This window comes from Alexandromys fortis, unplaced genomic scaffold (genome assembly GCF_014885135.2).
Source record: "Alexandromys fortis isolate MF-2015 unplaced genomic scaffold, M_Fortis_MF-2015_v1.1 scaffold_139, whole genome shotgun sequence".
In the NCBI taxonomy this organism is placed as follows: domain Eukaryota; kingdom Metazoa; phylum Chordata; class Mammalia; order Rodentia; family Cricetidae; genus Alexandromys; species Alexandromys fortis.
Window position 1 is genome coordinate 2,696,101 of NW_026068020.1, and position 18,732 is coordinate 2,714,832.

Here is an 18,732-nt window from a genome sequence, read left to right on the forward strand (position 1 = left end):
TGATTGAGCTATCCCCCAAGCCCCTTGAAACTGTCAACCATTTCTCCATGTAGAAAGCACTGTTAGGACCTGAGCCGTACACACACTGGGAGCCAAGGGCTGGGATGGGCAGACAGCTTTCTGCTTCAGCCTCTTTTGAGTGACTCAAAGGAGCCATCCTATCCTCCCTCCAGCACCAATCCGTGTTCCAGCCACAGGACCCTCCCTGCAAAGCCGCTCCTCCCAGTTCAGCCTCAGCTCTGAGCAGAGCACATTGTCAGTTAGACATGGGATCTGGGCAGTGTGGCGTGCTGTACAGAGGACAGGATCTAGAACACAAATGTAACAGGCTCAGATCACAGCTTGGCCACATCGTTGAGCAGTCCTGGCCCTGCTTCGTTCTCTCCAAGCCTGTATCCCAAGTGGACCTTAAGTAGCAGCAGGCATGCACCCAATGCCGCCTGTGTCTTCCCTTTGAACTTAAGACCTTGATTTATCATTTTTAAATATGGAAATGTTTTTTAATGTGAGAGAATATTACCTGCTAAGCATTTTGGCCACTGAGGTCATCTTTACAAACTAGTCACTTAACCTGCACAAACAGGTATCAGCGATGTTGTGTAAGGCTGGGTTCACCTGACCAAACTGTGAATAAGAGAAATGCTGTGTCTGTCTGTCAGCATAAATGCGTGTGCCTGGTGTCTGTCTTTGACTAGACGTGTGCTGAGCAGCGCTGAGACAGGCAGAAGCATTTCCCCCGCTTTGGGGTTAGCATCTATACAATCACAGGGGTGATTGAAGGTGGTGACATCTCAGTGGTCACATGACCATGGTCATATCAAGTAACCATTATCACATTGGAGCCCACAGGAGTTATAAATACACTGGCATGGGGCTCCAGCTGGAGGACAATGGAGTAATGACAATAGAAATAGCCCACTCTCCATAAGGCCATCTTCCTCTGCTAAAGAACCTGTTCTGAAACCAGCGGCTCTGCAATGGAGAGAAAACCAGAGCCAGCTGGAAGGAGACTGCAGATCTTTCAGAAGATGAGCAAAAAGCCTCAAGTTAGAGCCGGGAGCCCAGAACTTGAGTTCCATGCTGCACTGGTCACAGGAGACCTGGACCATATTCGATCCCTCATGGACCAGTTCTTCCAGGATGCCAACATAGTGTTTGAGATCAGTAATGGAGAGATGGAATGGCAGGTGACATCCTTGGCCACCTTTGGGCTCTCAGGTACCCTGCTTCCTCTAAAGCTCAGCTGTGCTTCTTTAAGCTTCAGCTAACACTCTGGGGATGTGTACATCCTGTGTGAGGTTGAGTACTCAGTACCGTGGGGACATCTGTGACCTAAGGAGGTCTGTAAACAAATCTGGTCTGGTGGGTGCCGGGCTATGGAAAGGAGAACGATGACTGGGGAGCATCCACCTAGCGATGCTGGGTGTGTCTCTTGCCTTGAAAGCAAAGCCTTGGTTTAACGTTGATCTTGGCAGCTGACAGAGCTGCAGAAGACTAGACAGACCTTAGACACCAAGCCCTGTGTGAGGTCCTTCTCTGAATCACTGAACAGCACTGTAACTTGGCAGGGCGAGTGGCGTCCTAAAACCCAAATGGTGTCAGCAGAGGGAAGAACACTAGGCTCCCAGCAGATCCTCGTAGAACCCAGAGAAGCCTGAACACAAGGAAGAAAGGGGCAGTAAATGCATAGATCCGTGTGCTGTGTGTCAGGGCACACTCCTACCTCTCAGATGAGACCGCTATGCGCTGAGCCATACAGACGTCCCCAGGCTGTGGGGCTGGCAGGCTGTACTGGACACCCATCTGCCAGGTGCTGCTGTGTTGAAATCCACCACCGCTCTGGCAGACTATGGGAATTTGACGATCTGTAGCCGGCGTCCCAAGTCCTAACCTGGGAGCTCTAAGCCGGCTGAGAATGTAGAAAGGGAGGTTCTTTACCAACATGTTTCTATTTATACCTCTCTCCAGAGGGGAAACTGAACCCCAAACACTGCTATGCAGTTTGTAACAAGCCTGAGACCTGCTGGCTGGCTGGGTGGTGTCGATCCTAGTCCGACTGCACCGCCTCCAAGTGGGATCTTTCTGGGCATCCCGTCACCTGCCTCAGACCAAGAATGTCAGCTGCTTCAATGCTAGCTAAGCCACGACTGTTTTCCAAATCACATGCTACCCAATTCTGGACTCACATGTGCTCAAATGGCAAACTACCCCCCCTGCCCCCCCAAGGGGGAGGAGGGAGATGTTAGTTAGTTTAACCCATTTTTTGCATGTTGTCAAAAGTCTAAAATCTAGTTCCTTTTCTCCCCTGTAGTCTTTTGAGTCCTATGTTCTACAACTTTTCTAGAACACATCAGCAGGGCAGGACATCAGGACGTGCTGAAGGCAGGGCACCAGGGAAATGGCAGTCCAGTTAGTCAGCCCGGCCTCAGTGAGGCTAGGGGCTACTTGGATTTCCTGTTCTTTTGCCCAGTCACCTGACTCCCCAGAGAAGAAACAGCCCCTGGGAACATTGATTCTTGAGACAGAGTCTCTCATAGGTCTGAGACTTGTCAACTAGGCCAGGCTGTGGGGTCAGCGGGCCCAAACGTCTTTGGGTCTCCATCTCCCTGGCACTGGGACCGCAAGCATGTTGATACTCTACCCCAATTTTGTATGTAGGTTCTGGAGATCAAACCCAAACCCTTGTATTTCCATAGCAAGCGCTTTACCAACCAACCAAGCCATCTCCTGGGCCCAGAAGTTAAGTTTTCTTGTTCTCTTGAAGGAACCTTATCAGTACAACCCGGGACCTATGGAGTCTTGGCTCCTCAGGGTGGGCACACAGAAGTGTGAGGGTTGGGGGAGGCAGCAGAGTAGGCTGGGAACTTCAAAAGACAGAATTCATGGGAAATGCATCAAGGCAGGAGTCCAGGGTGTGGTGTTTGGGGAAGGCAAGGGGCCGCGCTCTCCTCAAGGAAGACCCATCCCATCCCTGTAATCAGACTGTCTTTTCCGGAAAAGAGTCCAAATGCAGGCACCCTGCCCCCCTCCCCCACAGGTGCGTGTGCACATGCACACACACACGCACACACACACACACACATGTACGCACATGCACACACATGCACATAATCCATGGGGCTCTGACTACTGTCCCTCCACACCAGTGATGGCAGTTGTCCCCTCCCCCCACTTCCCCACTGAGCAAACAGCAAGCCCAAGGCTGGGCCTTTGGGATGAGCAGCAGGCTGGGATTCTCTGCCACTAGCAGGTAGGTAATTAACGAGTGTGGGCTTTCAAAACAGCCCAGCATGCGTCCCAGGAAGGAGGTGGCCTCAAAAGGGGTCTCCCGTACAGCTCATTACAGCCACCTTATCGATTCTTCCATCATCCCAGAAAGCCTGCCATGTCAGAATCTGTCCCTTGATGGTATTCACTGGGGACACCTCCCCCTCCCAGGGGTGCTCCTGGCCACTAACAACCTTGCCCCAGCTCTATGAAAGCAGAGAAGTGTTCAGAGAAGCCAAACATACAGCCTCTGTTCATTTGTGCCTCAAGAAGGAATAGCCCTACACACACACACACACGCGCGCGCGCGCGCACACACACACACACACACACACACACACACACACACCAGAATTGTGTGGACTGTGGACAGTTGCATGAAAGCAACCTCCTACAGCAGCCACTTCCAAGAACATCCGACTTCTTCCCTGTCTTTTCTTCAGCAAACCTTGGTGATGGGGTTTTGTACGCAGGCTTGTTTCCTTTTAAGGATGAAAGAGTAGGTGGAAGAAGGTTATAGTCTGTAAAAGTCCTCACCCCACTCCTCTCTAAAGTTACCCCCATTCCGAACCTAGGAGAGATCCCTTCTGTACTGAGATTACATACATAGATACATACGTACATACATACATACATATATACATGCCATCCCAACCCATCCTTCCTCCAGGACCAGCCTTTAATTCTAAATCATTACAGAATCCCAGTTGCCCCACATCTGGGAAATCCATCTTATCTAGCAATAATCTGTAGCCCTCCGAGTCTCTTCTTTCTCGTCTTCCTCCGTGGATCCTGTCTTTCAGTGCGTGTGCGTCTCTCTGCTCTAACTCTGCTCTCAAGTGACTCTAGCTTACTTACTTGTAAGAAGTGGTATCACCCTCCAGCCTTAGCAAAGGCCCGCCCCCACCAGTCCTTCCATCTACCCCGGCCTTACATCATATCCCCTCCCCTTCCAGGCCTCTGGACACTGGAGTACAAGCGGGAACTCACCACGCCGCTGTGCATCGCTGCGGCCCACGGCCACGTGCTCTGTGTGAGACACCTTCTCAGTCGCAGCGCTGATCCGGATGCCAGCCCCGGAGGTCGTGGTGCCCTACACGAGGCCTGTCTCGGGGGGCATACCGCCTGTGCCCAGCTGCTGTTGCAGCACGGGGCAGACCCAGATCTGCTCAACGCAGAGGGCCTGGCACCCCTGCATCTGTGCCGCACACCGGCCTCTCTGGGGTAAGATGTGCCCACACTGCCAACTGGTCCTAGGACCCAGATTTGGAGGGAGGGGGGTGTCTCAGGCATAGACCCAAGTCTGGCCTTTGGCCACGTGCTTCCAGACTTGAGCGCATACTTGCTTCTTTCCCCGGGCCCCTGACTAAATTAGGACCCTGACTCCACTTCCCAGACCTGGTACCTCCCCAAGCTGGAGATTTTCTGAATCTGATCCCCAGTCCAGGACCTATGTGCCCTAGTTCCCAAACCTGGGATTGTGACTCTAGTCCCCAGATCTATCCCTAGTCTCCAGGCCCAGGACCCTACTCCCCACATTACAGAATCTGACCCTGGTCCCCAGGTTTAGGATTCTGACCCTAATCCCCAGGCCTGTGATCTTGACTCCCAGCTCCAGGCTAGGATCTTTAGGGCCCTGGCTAGGATAGTCCCCAGGCCATGAACCCCGCCCCGTGGGCCACTGGACCGTCCCTGACCCCGCCCCGCCGGCGCGGCCCCGGGCGGGTTAATTAGCGCTTGATTGCGAGCGCGCGGGGCGCCACGCCGCGGTAATGAGCCTCTGATCACGGCCTGCAAACGCGGTGCTGAAGAATGCTAAAAGGCCACTGGAGGGGTTGGAAGCTGAAAAATTAGGGTTTTTAATGATAATTTTATGCAGAATAATTGTCACAGTGTGACATAAATGGTTAGCTCCTCGGGCGGGGGCTTCCGAGGCCCCGCAAGGACTCCACCCGCCCGGGTTGCGCTGCCTGGGGCCAGGAACAAAGCCCGCCCCCATCCCCCACTCCAACCCCACCGCGACCTTGGTGCTGCTGATAGGTTTTTCTCCCTACATTTCATTTCAAATGTTCTAGTACCTGCTCGTGCGTTATAATTGCTTGACTGCTTTCTGTTACAACGATAACATAAAATCACTTCCTTTCGTACTTGGATCTTGCTGGGGTCCGCTGTTCCCCACCTGCCCAAAGTTAGGGTTCTTCTGCCCCTAGAGGCACGTGCAGGAAGCAGGCAGAGACGTTAGCCAGGGATTCAGAGTGGGGTGTGTGTGTGTGCAAGAGGCCCAAAGCAGCAATACCACCACCCTGTAAAGGACATCAGTAAGTTGCACGTGTTTGAAAAGTCCAACAGTTTCTAAAATTTAGTTCTAATAGAATGTCCTATCTAGCTTCTTGCCCTCAACATAATTCTTCTGAGATACATCCGTGTGTCCTGGGTTCATTCCTTCCCTTTTCATGCTGAGTAGTATTCCACGGTGTAGACATACCACAGTGTGTTTAATTCCTTCCTAACTGAAAGATGTTTGAACCCCTAAGGGAAGTAGTTCAGGTTCAGGCACTCATTGGCCTTTGTGAGGCTCTGGGTTCAACCCCTAATTACTGCAAAATGATGATGATGATGATGATGACGATGGTGATGATGATGATGGTGGTGGTGATGATGATGATGATGACGACAATGGTGATGATGATGATGGTGATGATGACGATGGTGATGACGATGGTGATGATGGTGATGATGATGATGGTGGTGATGATGACGACGGTGATGATGATGATGATGGTGGTGATGATGATGGTGATGGTGGTGATGATGATGGTGATGGTGGTGATGATGATGGTGATGATGATGATGGTGATGATGATGGTGGTGATGATGACGATGGTGGTGATGATGATGATGGTGATGATGATGATGGTGGTGATGATGGTGGTGATGATGATGATGGTGATGATGATGATGATGACGGTGGTGGTGATAATAATAAAAGACATTGTTTACAGTCTGAGGCTGTTGCAAACAGCCTGAGTTTTGTGCCCTTTTATAAGCTTTTTAAAATTTTGGGTAAACCTAGGGTTATAATAGCTAGCCCATCTGATGAGATTAAGAACTTAACTTTACCACGCTTGTTTGCAAAGTTATACATTACATTCCTCTCAGCAACATGGGCATTTGAACTGCAGACACGCGGGCAGACACAGAGAAGTGAAAGCACCAAGGCTTCTGTTTGCATTTCCCCAATTGCGCTATTTCCCAATTATATTGAACTTATTCACAGATACTAACGCCATACTTTTCTGTCATCCGTATTTCTTCTTGGGTGAGCTCTGTGTTCAGATCCTTTGCCAAGATGTTCAATTCAGTTGTTTTCAGGTTAAAACTTCGAGATCTCTTTTTATATTGAGGGTGTGAGGCCCTCTTCACACCTGTGATAGGCACGCACCATCTCCCAGCCTCTGCCTTTTGTTTTCTTCTCTTAATGTCTGTAAAGACTAGAAGCTCTTCATTTCAGTAAAATTTAATTTGTCAATTTCACTCTTTTAGGCTATTTGACCTAAAACTTCTTTGCCTGACCCAAGCCCACAAAGGTTTTCTACGTTCTCATCCACAAACTTAAACCTTACAGTCCTACCTTTAAATCTGGGTTCATTTTGCCCAGACTGCAACCACCTCGAGTGTTGAGGCCAAAGTAACCCCAGATACTTTGTCCTGCAGTTTCTCAGGAACGGGAATAGACAGGAGCGCTCTAACCGTGTGAGAGGTTCCGCACTCAGAACATGGCTGCAGGAGTGTCTGGCTCTTTGCTGACAGCCTAACATAAATTAGATCCATTCCCACAGCCGTGAACTCACAGCAGTCCTGTTTCTGATTAAACCAAACTTGCCAAACTTGTTACCTCTGAGGTCACAGTTCACTTCCTAAGTCCCCAACAACTGTATACAGATGCAAAGCCGCTGGTTCCGCTGACTCCTTTCTTCTGTCTCACAGCACCGTGGGACCTGCTGTCATACACCAAGACTGAGCTGATCCAGAAAAATCTGTGACCCATTTTGAGCTATTTCTGAATATGGTATGAGGGGTGACCAAAGTGACTGGTGTGTGTGTGTGTGTGTGTGTGTGTGTGTGTGTGAGTGTTGTGAGAGTGTGTGTGAAAGTGTGTGAGACTGTGAGTGCATGCATGCATGCATGAGTGTGTGCATGCATGCGTGCATGCATGTGTGTGTGTGTGTGTGTCTTTGCTTTCCCATATGGATATCAAAGTGTTCCAGTAGCGGTTCTTCTGGCTTCTTTTCCTTAGCATATTTCCTTGAGGCACACCCATGCTGTTGTGTACAGCCCATGCTGGGTAGAATTTCAGACCATGAAATGCAACTTAGAAGGGTCCTCCATGAGGAGAGGAGGGTGATCTACCAAAGCTTAGCTTCAGAAGTGCATCACCCCTTCTGGGGTCAAAGCCCCTTCCTTACTACTCAGCTGGCTTTGCATGTTGCTCAAAAATCAATTAATCTAGTCTGAGTAGATGCCCCATCCGTAAAGTGCTTGCCTTGCAAGCAGGAGGATTGGAGTTTGATCATCAGTAGTCATATTTAAATTTAAAATAAAAAATCATATTTATTTTTCTTTAATTATTTCTTTTATATTTTTGTAATTATAACATAATTATGCAATTTTCTCCTTCCCTTTCCTCCCTCCAAGCTCTGGCATGCACTTATAATCCTGATACTGGGGGGGGAAAGGCATATGGATGCCTGGTGTTTACTGGCTGAGTGAGCTAGCTTACTCGGTGGGTTCCAGGCCAATGAAAGACTCTATCCAGAAAAAAAAGGGGTTGGGGACAGTTCCTAGTCACCCGAGGCTGACCTCTGACCTCCACAGACAACCACACACACATCAACTGGCTGTTCATATCTGGGGTCATTTATAGACTCTCATGCCAAGTACACACAAGATAAGACGCCGCCTTGCTGGTTTAAACTGTAACAGCACCACAAGCCATGTCGCTGCATAAGCACTGGGAGGAAGAGCTGCCCTGGGTGGCAGCTTCCCACAGTCCTCTTCTCAGATCAAAGAGATGAGTGCTGGCCCTGTGAGAAGGGTAACCCGCTGCGAGCAACCAGATCTGGACTCGGCCTGAGCAGCTTCCGTCTGTAGCTCTGATCTAAAGGAAGCAAGAAAAGAAGCCCCAATGGCTCCTCAGAACCCAGGAAGGGACAGGAACTTGCCCCATGATTGCCATTAGGGAGACAAGTGGCCTTGTGGTGGCTCCTCATGAGGATTCAAGAAGACAGTGGGGCGTTCCACTAAGACCATCTCAGCAATCAGCCAATATGGCCACACACAAAGTGGTCAGGATGGAAGGGCCATCATCCCCCTTGTTCTATTCTAGTTTATGGATCTATTCATCTACTTTTAGACCCATACCACACTGCCTTGACTGTTACAACTATGTAGTAGACCTTAAGATAAGAGTAAGCCCTCAAACGTATTTTCAGAGTTGCTTTTGGCTCTTACAGCTCATTTGCATGTCATTTGAATTTTAGGTTCTGCTGGGCACCTCCCACATGCTGCCTGCTGGGTTTGACTGGGGCTGTCCTGAGTATATGCATCAGTTTGGAGAGAGTAAACACCATAAACAAATGTTTAGATTCCCAACATATGGATATAATTCACCCTCACGTTTATTTAGATCATGTTTTATTTCTCCCAACTGTGATTTGTAGTTTTCAGTGCATGGGACTTGCAAATATTGTGTAAGATTTATTTCTGCTTTCATATGTATGCACACACACATATATGTAATATATATATGTGTGTGTGTGTGTGTGTGCTTGCTGATTGACTTGAGAGGATACTGCCATATAGCTTGAGATGGCATATCTGCTATTTGAGAGCTGATCCCGAATGCCCACCAGGTCCACTGCCCTAGTTGACTTTGGCACCTTGACATGGCCTAGAGTCACCTGAGAAGAAACTCTCAATTGAGGGACTGCACAGAGCACACTGGCTAGCAGGCGTGCCCGTGGATGCGGTCTTGACTGTGAACTGATGCAGGAGGGCCAAGTCCACTGTGGGCAGCATCATCCCTAGGCAGGTGGCCCTGGTCTGCATGAGAAAGCCAGCCAAGCATGACCCTGTGGGGGCAGCAGCACAGAGTAACCCTCCAGAGTTTCTGCTTCAAGTTCTTACTTGAGTTCCTCCCCTGGCTTTCCTCCATGATGAACTATGACCTGGAAGAAACCTCACCCCAATCTATGCTGCTTTTGGTCAGTGTGTTTATCACAGTTGCAGACAGGAAACTAGAACCCCAATGTGACCAGCTATTAGCATTTCGTGGTTTTGATGCCAATGTGAGAGGTATTTTGATTTTGATTTCTGATCTTGTGCAGCTACCAGATGAAACTGTTTGTTTTGTGTGGCGACCTTGTAGCCTTATGCCTCAGTGGGCTCCCTGGTTTTGTAAAGGCTCTCATAAGTTCATGGGATCTCTATGCAGGTGGCTATATCATCCGCCAGCAAGCTCGGTTCTACTTCCTTTGCGGTCAGAATCCTCATTCTCGCACTTATTTTGCTGACTGGAATCCCCAGTGCAGTTTTGGAGAGAAGTGATGAGGAGTCTCTTCTCCTTGTTCCTTGCCTTAGAGCGTGGTATTTAATGTCTTCCACCATTCAGAAGTTCTTCTAGATTGCCTTTTTAGAAGGCAAAGCACTCTTTTCTGGTCTTAGGTTGTTGAGTGTTTGTATTATATATATAGGGACACTGAGTTTTCTTAAATTTCTTTTTATGTATGAAAATGATCATATGACCTTGCTTTTGTCTCTTAACAATGATTTTCAGATGATACACCAACCTTGCTTTCCTAGGATTATTAACTACACTCATGGATTATTATATGCAGATAGATAGACAGACAGACAGACAGACAGACAGATAGATAGATAGATAGAAGATATGATGTATAGACAATAGGTAGATAGATAATAACAGGCTTTAATTTGCTGTGATATTTTAAATGCCTATTCTTATTTTCACAAGAGATACTAGTTTATGGTTGTTTTACACCATCTTTGACTGATTTAAGCATCACTGATATAACATAAAATTGAAAAGCAGTCCCTTCTCCGTCTTCTATTTTCTGGATTTTAAATCGTCTCAGGTGTTTGGTGCAGTTCCCCACCAAAGCTATCTGGATGTGGCATTTTCTTGACAAGAGGTTACTAGCTATGAATTCAAGTTCTTTCCTAAACAGAGGTAGACTGTTTCTCTTTCTAAGCAAGCTTTCAGAGGTGTCTCACTTTCAGCTAAGTTGTCTAATCTGTTGGCATGAGGTTGACCCTTATTTTTCTTTTACTGGCTGTGGATTCTGTCATATTTCCTCTGTCACACATGATATTGGGGTGTGTCCCACCTCCATCGGTTTTGCTTCTGATCTCTTTGACCCTCTCTCATTCATGATGTTAGAATTTGCCTGGCCCCATAAGTTCTGTTTGTGATTTAATTGACCTCTATTTTTTTGATTTTTAGGGATTTTTTTATAAACTCAAAAATATTTTTTTTGTTTTCCTTTCTTTCTTGCATTGAGTTTTATTTGCTTATCTTTTTAAAATTTGTTTAAATGTATGTTAACGTTATTGGTTTGAATATTATTTTCAAATGTAGGCTTTTGGGGCTCTACATGTCCTCCTGTATACTATCTTTACTGTTATTTCACTAAGTCCTGATCTCACTGCGTAGCCCTGGCTGGCCAGAACCTCTCCAGGTAAAACAGACTGACCTTAAACTCACAAGATCCACGTGCCTCTGCCTCCCAGCTCAAACGAAGGTATTTGGAAAATTTACTTTGCACAAACTTATAAATTCATTGAAACTTATTTTATAATCAAAAAAATATGTCTCTCATGGTAAATGCCCCAATGTCCTTTAAAAAATGAATCTGCTTTTGGCAGTGGTGGCGGGAATTCAACACTCTAGGAAAATCAATAGCAGCATCAGGTTCCCCAGGCCTGTTACTACTTCTGTGTATCTGATTCACCTTCCTCTCCCTGGTTCAGATTACTGAAGAGGGAGTTAGATTCTTTGCCTGAATGTATGCTTGTGTGCTGTGTGTGCCATGACCACAGAGGCTAGAAAGGGGCATTGGATCTCCTGAGACTGGAGTTTCAGATGGTTGTGAGCCACCACGTGTGTGCTGGAAATTTACCCTGGGTCCTCTGAAAGAGGAGTCGGTGCTCTTAAGCACTGAGCCATCTCTCTAGACCCAATGAAATGCCATTCTTAATCTTTAGTGATCTTTTTTGGTTTGTAGTCTACCTTTTCTGCTATTAAAAATAGCTGCTTTAAAATGCTGAGAGCAGGAAGAATAGCCCTCTCTAGGGAAGATTCCCTGAGTGCTTATTCAACACCAAGTGGCTGGCCCTGAAGCCATATATATACAGTAATTTTATATAGACTGAGCAGGTTATATTTACATATTTAGAACTCTCTCTCCCCCATGTATGTGAGCATGAGAATGAGTGTGTGTGTGTGTGTGTGTGTAAAACAAGAATTAAAGAAAAAGAGATCATGAATTTACATCTGAGAGAGAGCGTGGAAGTGGATACATGAGAGAGATTGGAGTAAGAAAGAGAAGAAAAAAATTATATAAGTACATTTTAATTTCAATTTTAATTAAAAATATAAAAGGAAATCATTTTAAATAGCTCCTTTGGCATCAGCGTGGTTCTCTTGGGCCTAGTGTTAGCATTTCCCATCTCCTGAGCTCTGTTGCTGCTGTGGAACAGTCAGCACAGACGACACAGTTAAAGACTGGAGAGATGGCTCAGCAGTGAAGAGTGCTGACTGCTCTTGCAGAGAACTCTCACTCGGTCCCCAGAACCCACACGGTGCTCATAACTATCTTTGATTTCAGCCCCAGAGACCCAATGTCCTCTTCTCACCTTCAAGGGCACCTGGCATAAATGTAATACACAGACAAGCATGCTGATACTCACACGTACACATGAAATTTAAATTAACTCTTTGAAAATGCATGTATTACTCACAGTTTCTGGGGCTCAGGAGTCTGGCCATTGTTTTGTCAGTTTTTCTTTTTCCCAGACCTCTCAAAAGACTGCACTGTAGAGACCACGAAGGTCTATGGTCTCTTCTGAATGGCCAACTAGAGAAAACCTATGGACAACCCATGTAATAGTTACTAACAGAATCCAATGTCTTAAGAACTGTTGAGTTGGAAGGTCTCATCCCTCACTGGCTGTTGATGAATTCAGTTCCTTGAAGCCTCAGTCCATTCCCACTGCTACAACAAAATCTCTTAGGTCAGGTAGTTGACAAATCACCCCTATTTATTTCCCTCATTTCTGAGACCGAGAGGTCCAAGATGCAGCTCCAATGAGGGCTCCATCTGCTCCCAGCATTGAACTTTCCTGTTGTATAGTCATGTGGCATACGAGGGAGAAGAGATGGAAGCAATGAACTCACTTCCCTCGAGGCCTTTTCTAAGCGGCACTTCTACCTGTGAAGTCAGAGACCTTAAGACCTAATCGCTTCCTACCATCCCTCCATTTCTCTTCGTACTTTTCCACTGAGCATTGAATTTCAAGGTGAATCTTGAAGACACACGAAGACCTTTGCTACGTAGACCTTTCTAGCAGCTTGCTTCATCCAAGTATGCAAGTTGAGAAGACAAGAGTCTTCTAGCAAGGGAGAAGTCACAATTTACTTAACCTGCTGTAGAAAAAAAAATTCTTGTATATTTTTCCATGAAGTATCTGTTAGAAGCAAGTCAAAAATCTCATCCATGGTCAGGAGATAGAATAAAGGAAATATTGAAATAGGTGTTGACTGTCTGTTGAGCCAGCCTTTCAAACTATAACTGTTAATTTGTTTGTTGTTTGTTTGTTTGTAGACAGTCCTACATATCCCGGCTAGCCTCAGATTCCTTATATAGCCAAGAATAACTTTGAGCTTCTGGTTCTTTTGCCATCACCTCCCAACTGCAGAGATAATATGCCAATGCCAGCATGCCCAGTATAGGAAGTTTTTTGTTTTTGAGACAGGGTCTCTCTAAGTAGTCCTCACCATCCTGGAACTCAATATATAGACCAGGCTAGCCTTAAGCTCAGAGATCCGCCTGCCTCTGCCTCCTGAATGCTGGGATTAAAGGCTCATGACCATTTATCCCTTCTTGTTCTCTGTGCTATTGGAATCCTACACTTTGTTATATATTTAAGTCCCACAATGCATTGCTGTTGATTTTTAACAGTTAATTATCTAATTAAATATGTTGAAATAATGCAAAGCAAGATTTTGCTTTTATTTATGTAGGTACTCTGTCTTTTTCATTGCTCTGTGGATATCCAGGATTTCATAAGTTCTCATTTTGCTTCTCCTCCGAGGACTTCCTTCAGCGGTTCTTGCGCTGAGACTTGGCAGCTGGTGAGCACTCTCAGTGTTTGCTGTTTGAACATAGTTATTTATTTTGAGTGTTTGAAAGGCATCTATGCCAGTAAGGAATTCTGGGCCAACAACTTGGACTTTCTTCTTTCACACTTTTTCCCATCTTCTGTCTTCTTCCTTATCTTCCTCATATGCTTCTCCCCCTCCTTCTACCTGCACATTAGACTTAGACCCACTGCCCTCTTTTTTTAAATGAGCCAAATTTTATATTTATTCATTTCTTGCATTGAAGTAGTCTTTGCTGACAACCTTGACCTGAGATTCTTTGCCATAATCCTTAACCACTACACAACTGCAACCAACCACTATCCGTGGCTTCCCGTCTTGATCAGTTCCACAGAGGCCTGTCCATCCCCCTAGTCTCCTGTTGTCATCAACCTGAATTACGTGGATTTGGTGCTCAGCACAATGTGCCTTCAGGAACTCAACATACATAGGCTCATCACAGCTGGGTGCAAGCACACAAAGATGGTCGTGGCACTCATCTGAGGTTTTGGCAGCTTTGGGTAGGCCACGTGCTAAACCATCGTGGATTAGGGCAGTCTTCAGCACCTCTTGTAGAGCAGTACTAACATCCATTACACCTCCGGCAGCAATGGCTTCCTCGGCCATGGTGGTGGATTACGGGTGAGGCCGAAACTTGAACGCCCCCGAGCCTCCACCTTTGTGCGACTCGGAGGTGGCGGGAAGAAAGCGACCCTCTGTCGCATAACCTGCATTCCTTCGGTAAGAAATCTGCCATCCTCCCTGTCCAGATTCGGGAATTTCTATCTATTTCTCAATTTAAGCAATTGCTAATACGTACTTACCAAGTTTATAAATGTGTTGACAACCGTGACTTCGTATGATTCAGTAGACCTTCCATGGCAATGACAAACATCTTACGTAAACAACTTAGGGGATTCATTTGGGCTTCTGGTGTCAAAAGCTTCTGGTCCACAGTGGCCTGACTCCACTGCTTTGGGTCTAGGGTGAGACAGACCCTCATGGCCACAGGAGCATGGTGGAGAAAGCCGTTCACTTCACTGGTGGCAGGGTTGCTTCCTCTGTGTTCCTCTCTTGGCTCCATTCACCCACTCTCCCGTTTTAAGTCCACGCTTACTGAGTGGTTCCACCCAAGTGCACAGCAGGTCTTCCCATCAGTTATAAAATTGCTGAATCTATTTTCTAGAGATCGAAACACTATTTCCATTTAATTTGGGGATTTATCGTTTCTCCCCTTCCTCTATACATTTGTAGGTAATCTATGATTTTTCATTTGCTGAACTGTCCTTCGTCAAGAACAAAATTCCAAAGTATAGCATGTTCCAGGATAAAATATAATCTGTTTGTAGATTCCCATGTTCCATGTGTAGTATTTACCCTACCCCTTACCTTTAAGGACACACATGTATTATTTACTTGTGTCTTATTCAGAATTAAAGTTAGAGAACTCAAATGCAGCAGAGTACCCTAGACTGGATCCTAACGCAGAACACGGATATGAAGTGGGAGAGCCAAATTCAATCGCCACTTTTATTGCCGTTAGTTCATCAAATCGTACCAATGTTAGTTCCCTAATGTGACATATGCCCCATGATAACCCAAGATCTTAACTTGAGGGAGAGCTAGCTAAAGGGGATTTGTAAGCTCTCTGCCCTGCCTCGCCAACACTCCTGTGAATCTGAAATGAGGGTTATATTAAAAGGTGGTTTCTTTTATAATATTTTACTAAGAATTGAGAATGCAGGACCTACTCAGAGCAGAAAATACTGCGATCCCCGAGAGCAGTCCTTATGATAAGCCAAAAGTGAGCATTTAGATCAAGGCCCTGAGATCTGGTACCAGCCAGTAGCGTTTGCATCAGACAGAAACCAGCTTCCTGCTTCCAGCTAGCTTTTAAGCACCACGCAGTTTGAGGGCATGGTTTCATTTGTGCTCTGACCACATCTCAGTACAGAATGATGTTAGTTCAAATCTCCTTTCCTCTGCCTTCCTCTTGCTTCGTTTGAATCATTTTTTTCTTCTATCTCTCTCTGTGGGAACTTTCCCTTTGACCACATACTTTGGGAGTCTTGTATCATGTAAATAGTTGGCTTGGGATGTGGGGGAGGCAGTTTAAGTTTAATGATGACTGAACCAGAATTCCAGGCAGAACGATTAGAACCCTCCCCCCTCCAGTGTCAATGATCGAGCTGAAAACAGCGGCGGACTCCATTGCGATCTCTACAATAACGTAGGCCACTACCTTGGAGGATAAAAAGTCAATAGATGTCAGAAAGGACTTGAGAGTGCGACCAGACTTTTCTGCTCCAAAAAGTCCTCTTCAAGGCGAGACTCTAAGGAGGTCTGGCTTCAGGGACTATAAACATTATCACTTTGACAACAAAGAGCTACTTTCTCCAGGATCTTTTATACATAGTCAATTTTAGGTCATCCTTAATTTTTTTTTTTACCTCACAGTAGCGAGAAGGTCGCTGACCCACATACAGAGCCATTTCATCCCCTCGCTCTTCTAACAATGGTCCCCATACCAAGGGACCCAGGTCTGCCCTCATCCCCTTTCAGTCAGCAATTCTCCATGGGCACAGGACTTGAAAACCTTTGAGTCTCTGAGTTCTTGGGATTTAAAAAAAAAAAAAGTTATCTGTGCTTCCTTCCAACCAGCAAGCTTCAGAATTCGGAATTTCAGCACACGAAAAGGGATATGAGACCTTTAATCTAGAGGTTGTTTGAAGAGACTTTTTTTTTTCCAAAAAAGAAAAATCCCAGGAAAGTTCTTCTGTTCCCCGCCTTGCAGGCTGCATGCCAGCCTCGCCCTGTTTGTTACCGAGTCCCCCTTGACCCTAGCCACTCTTTTCTTTTTACCCTTAGCGATTAAAACCACAGCCGACTTCGACAGTCCTGATTCTTGCTCTTGGCTCTACCTGTCTTTATCGCCGCAAAGTCGCTTTCTCCGCGACATATATTAATAAGAAGCACGCCGGCTCACTTTTCTGTTCCCAGGTGTGTCAGTTCAGCTAAGCGAAAGATAATTCATAAGTCCGATTCGGGCCCGTGAATGCAGCTGATTGGGAGGGGCAGCCATCACTGAAGGGAATCATTAAGCAATTCTGCTCCCGTTCGAGCCTGGCAGGTGGGATTATCTAAGCGGAGGGAAAAGGCAGGCAGGCATTCCTCGATATCCACGCAGGGTTGGTGCCAGGATATCCATGGGTACCCAGAATGTGAGGATATAGGAGACAGTCTCAAATTTTAACAGAAGTCATACACAACCTCTAGCGTATTTTAGATCACCCCCAGATCCTCAGAATGCCAAACACAAAGTAAGTGCTGTGTAAACCCTCAGCGTGCTGCATTGTTTAGTAATGATGGGGGGGGGGGGATCTGCGCATGCTCAGAACAGATGTAATTTTTGTTCAAATATTTGCAATCCACAATTGCTTCAATCTGTGGCTGTGGGACCTACACATAGGGAGAAGCCTTTCTGCACTCTTTTTCTGAAGTAAAATAACAAAGACACAAAGCTGCTCTGTCCAGGATTTCAGCAGGACGATGGTCCAGAATCCCAACTCCAACACCAACAGCTCCCATCTAGCCGCAGAAGCCTCGTCCAAAGATTGTGAACCCGATATGCAATCCAGTCAGCAGCCCACTCCAGCACCCATTAAAAACAGTAAGAAAGTCTCAGTTAACATAAATTTAAGGCATCTTGGGGAATAGTCAAAAAAGCGGGCTTAGGTTGCCCCACTTGGCTTGCTGTTCAGAGAACTCTGTCCTTCCTGAGTACTCTCAAGTGTTTTATTTCCTAGAAGCTTCTTGACCCTGAAAGACATGACCATGTCTCATCTGAAGGGTGGGCTGATGCTGTGCCAAGGTGGTGACAAAGCCTCTCCAGTCCTGCCTGTGTCTCCACAGTTACAATACAATCATGTTCCACCACAGGCTCCGCCCCCTTGAGGGCATCACTGGTGGGTGTCCTCAGCTTTCTGCTTCTCCCTATATTCCTTTGTTTTCTGTGGCTGTGATAAAGTGCTGACCAAAATCAACTTGAAAAGGAGTGGGTTTCCTTGGCTTAAAGGTCGCAGCCCATCGTTGAAGGAAGTCAGGGCAGGAACTCAAGGCAGGAACCAAGAGGTAGGAACTGAGGCAGAGACCACGGAGAAACCCTGCTTACTGGCTTTCTCTCAGAGCTTGGTTACCCTTCTTTCTTATACTACCCAGGACCCAGGTAGGCTGGGCCTTCCCACATCAATCATTAAATAAGAAAATGTCCCCATATGTTGTGGGATGTTTTATCCTTTGAACTCTTTTGGGGTCCCAAATAAATCACACACAAAGGCTTACTCTTAATAATAAATACCCGACCTTAGATTGGCATGTTTCTTGCCAGTTTTTCTTGTCTTAAATTATCCTGACTACTTTTTGCCTCTGGGCTTTTAACTTTCTTAATTCTGTATGTTTTACTTTTCTTCTTACTCCGTGGCTGGCTGTGTGACCGGGTGGCTGGCCCCTGATGTCCTCTCCTTGTTCTCTTGCTCCTCATTCTCCTTCTATTTATCCTCTCTGCCTGCCAGACCTTCCTGTTCTTACTTCTGCCTCGCTATCGGCCGTTCAGCTCTTTATTAGACCATCAGGTGTTTTAGTCAGGCAAAGAATCACAGCTTCACAGAGTTAAACAAATGCAGCATAAACAAAAGTCACACACCTGAAAATAATGTTCCCCAGCACCCACGGACTTGCCCACAATCTGATGCCCACAATCAGTTGAGGTCTCCCTTCCCAGATGCTTTCACTCTATTTTGTATCAAGTGGGCAAAACTAAACAGTACTCTCCCAGGTAGCATCTTATCACCTAGAAACCAGGCCAAATCCAAGCTCTTACTTCTGGACCACAGCCTTGGGAGACACTTCATAAAAGACACTGAACAGCACTGGCTGTCAAGGCCATGTAAATGAAAACCGCAATAAAATAGTCTCCATTTCGTGCTGATTAAAATTCAAAACAAACAAACACCTGGCAATGGCAAATG

The 18,732-nt window shown here is 46.3% G+C and overlaps 2 protein-coding genes across 2 annotated transcripts in view; one reads left to right on the plus strand and one right to left on the minus strand.

The window, feature by feature from the left end:
* Positions 1-18,732, plus strand: part of Asb18 (ankyrin repeat and SOCS box containing 18) — a 63,560-nt gene that overhangs the window by 20,525 nt on the left and 24,303 nt on the right. The window contains exons 2-3 of the mRNA XM_050163117.1: positions 1,096-1,218; positions 4,224-4,491. Of these exons, the coding sequence (XP_050019074.1) occupies positions 1,096-1,218; positions 4,224-4,491 (391 nt within the window). The remainder of the gene's footprint in view (positions 1-1,095; positions 1,219-4,223; positions 4,492-18,732) is intronic.
* On the minus strand, positions 13,931-14,332 carry LOC126514259 (40S ribosomal protein S12-like). The gene has a single exon (XM_050163048.1). The coding sequence runs from the start codon at positions 14,330-14,332 to the stop codon at positions 13,931-13,933; it is 402 nt and encodes a 133-aa protein (XP_050019005.1).

Coding starts and splice junctions, on each gene's coding strand:
- LOC126514259 (XM_050163048.1), bottom strand. CDS start 14,332: ATGGCCGAGGAAGCCATTGCTGCCGGAGGTGTAATGGATGTTAGTACT.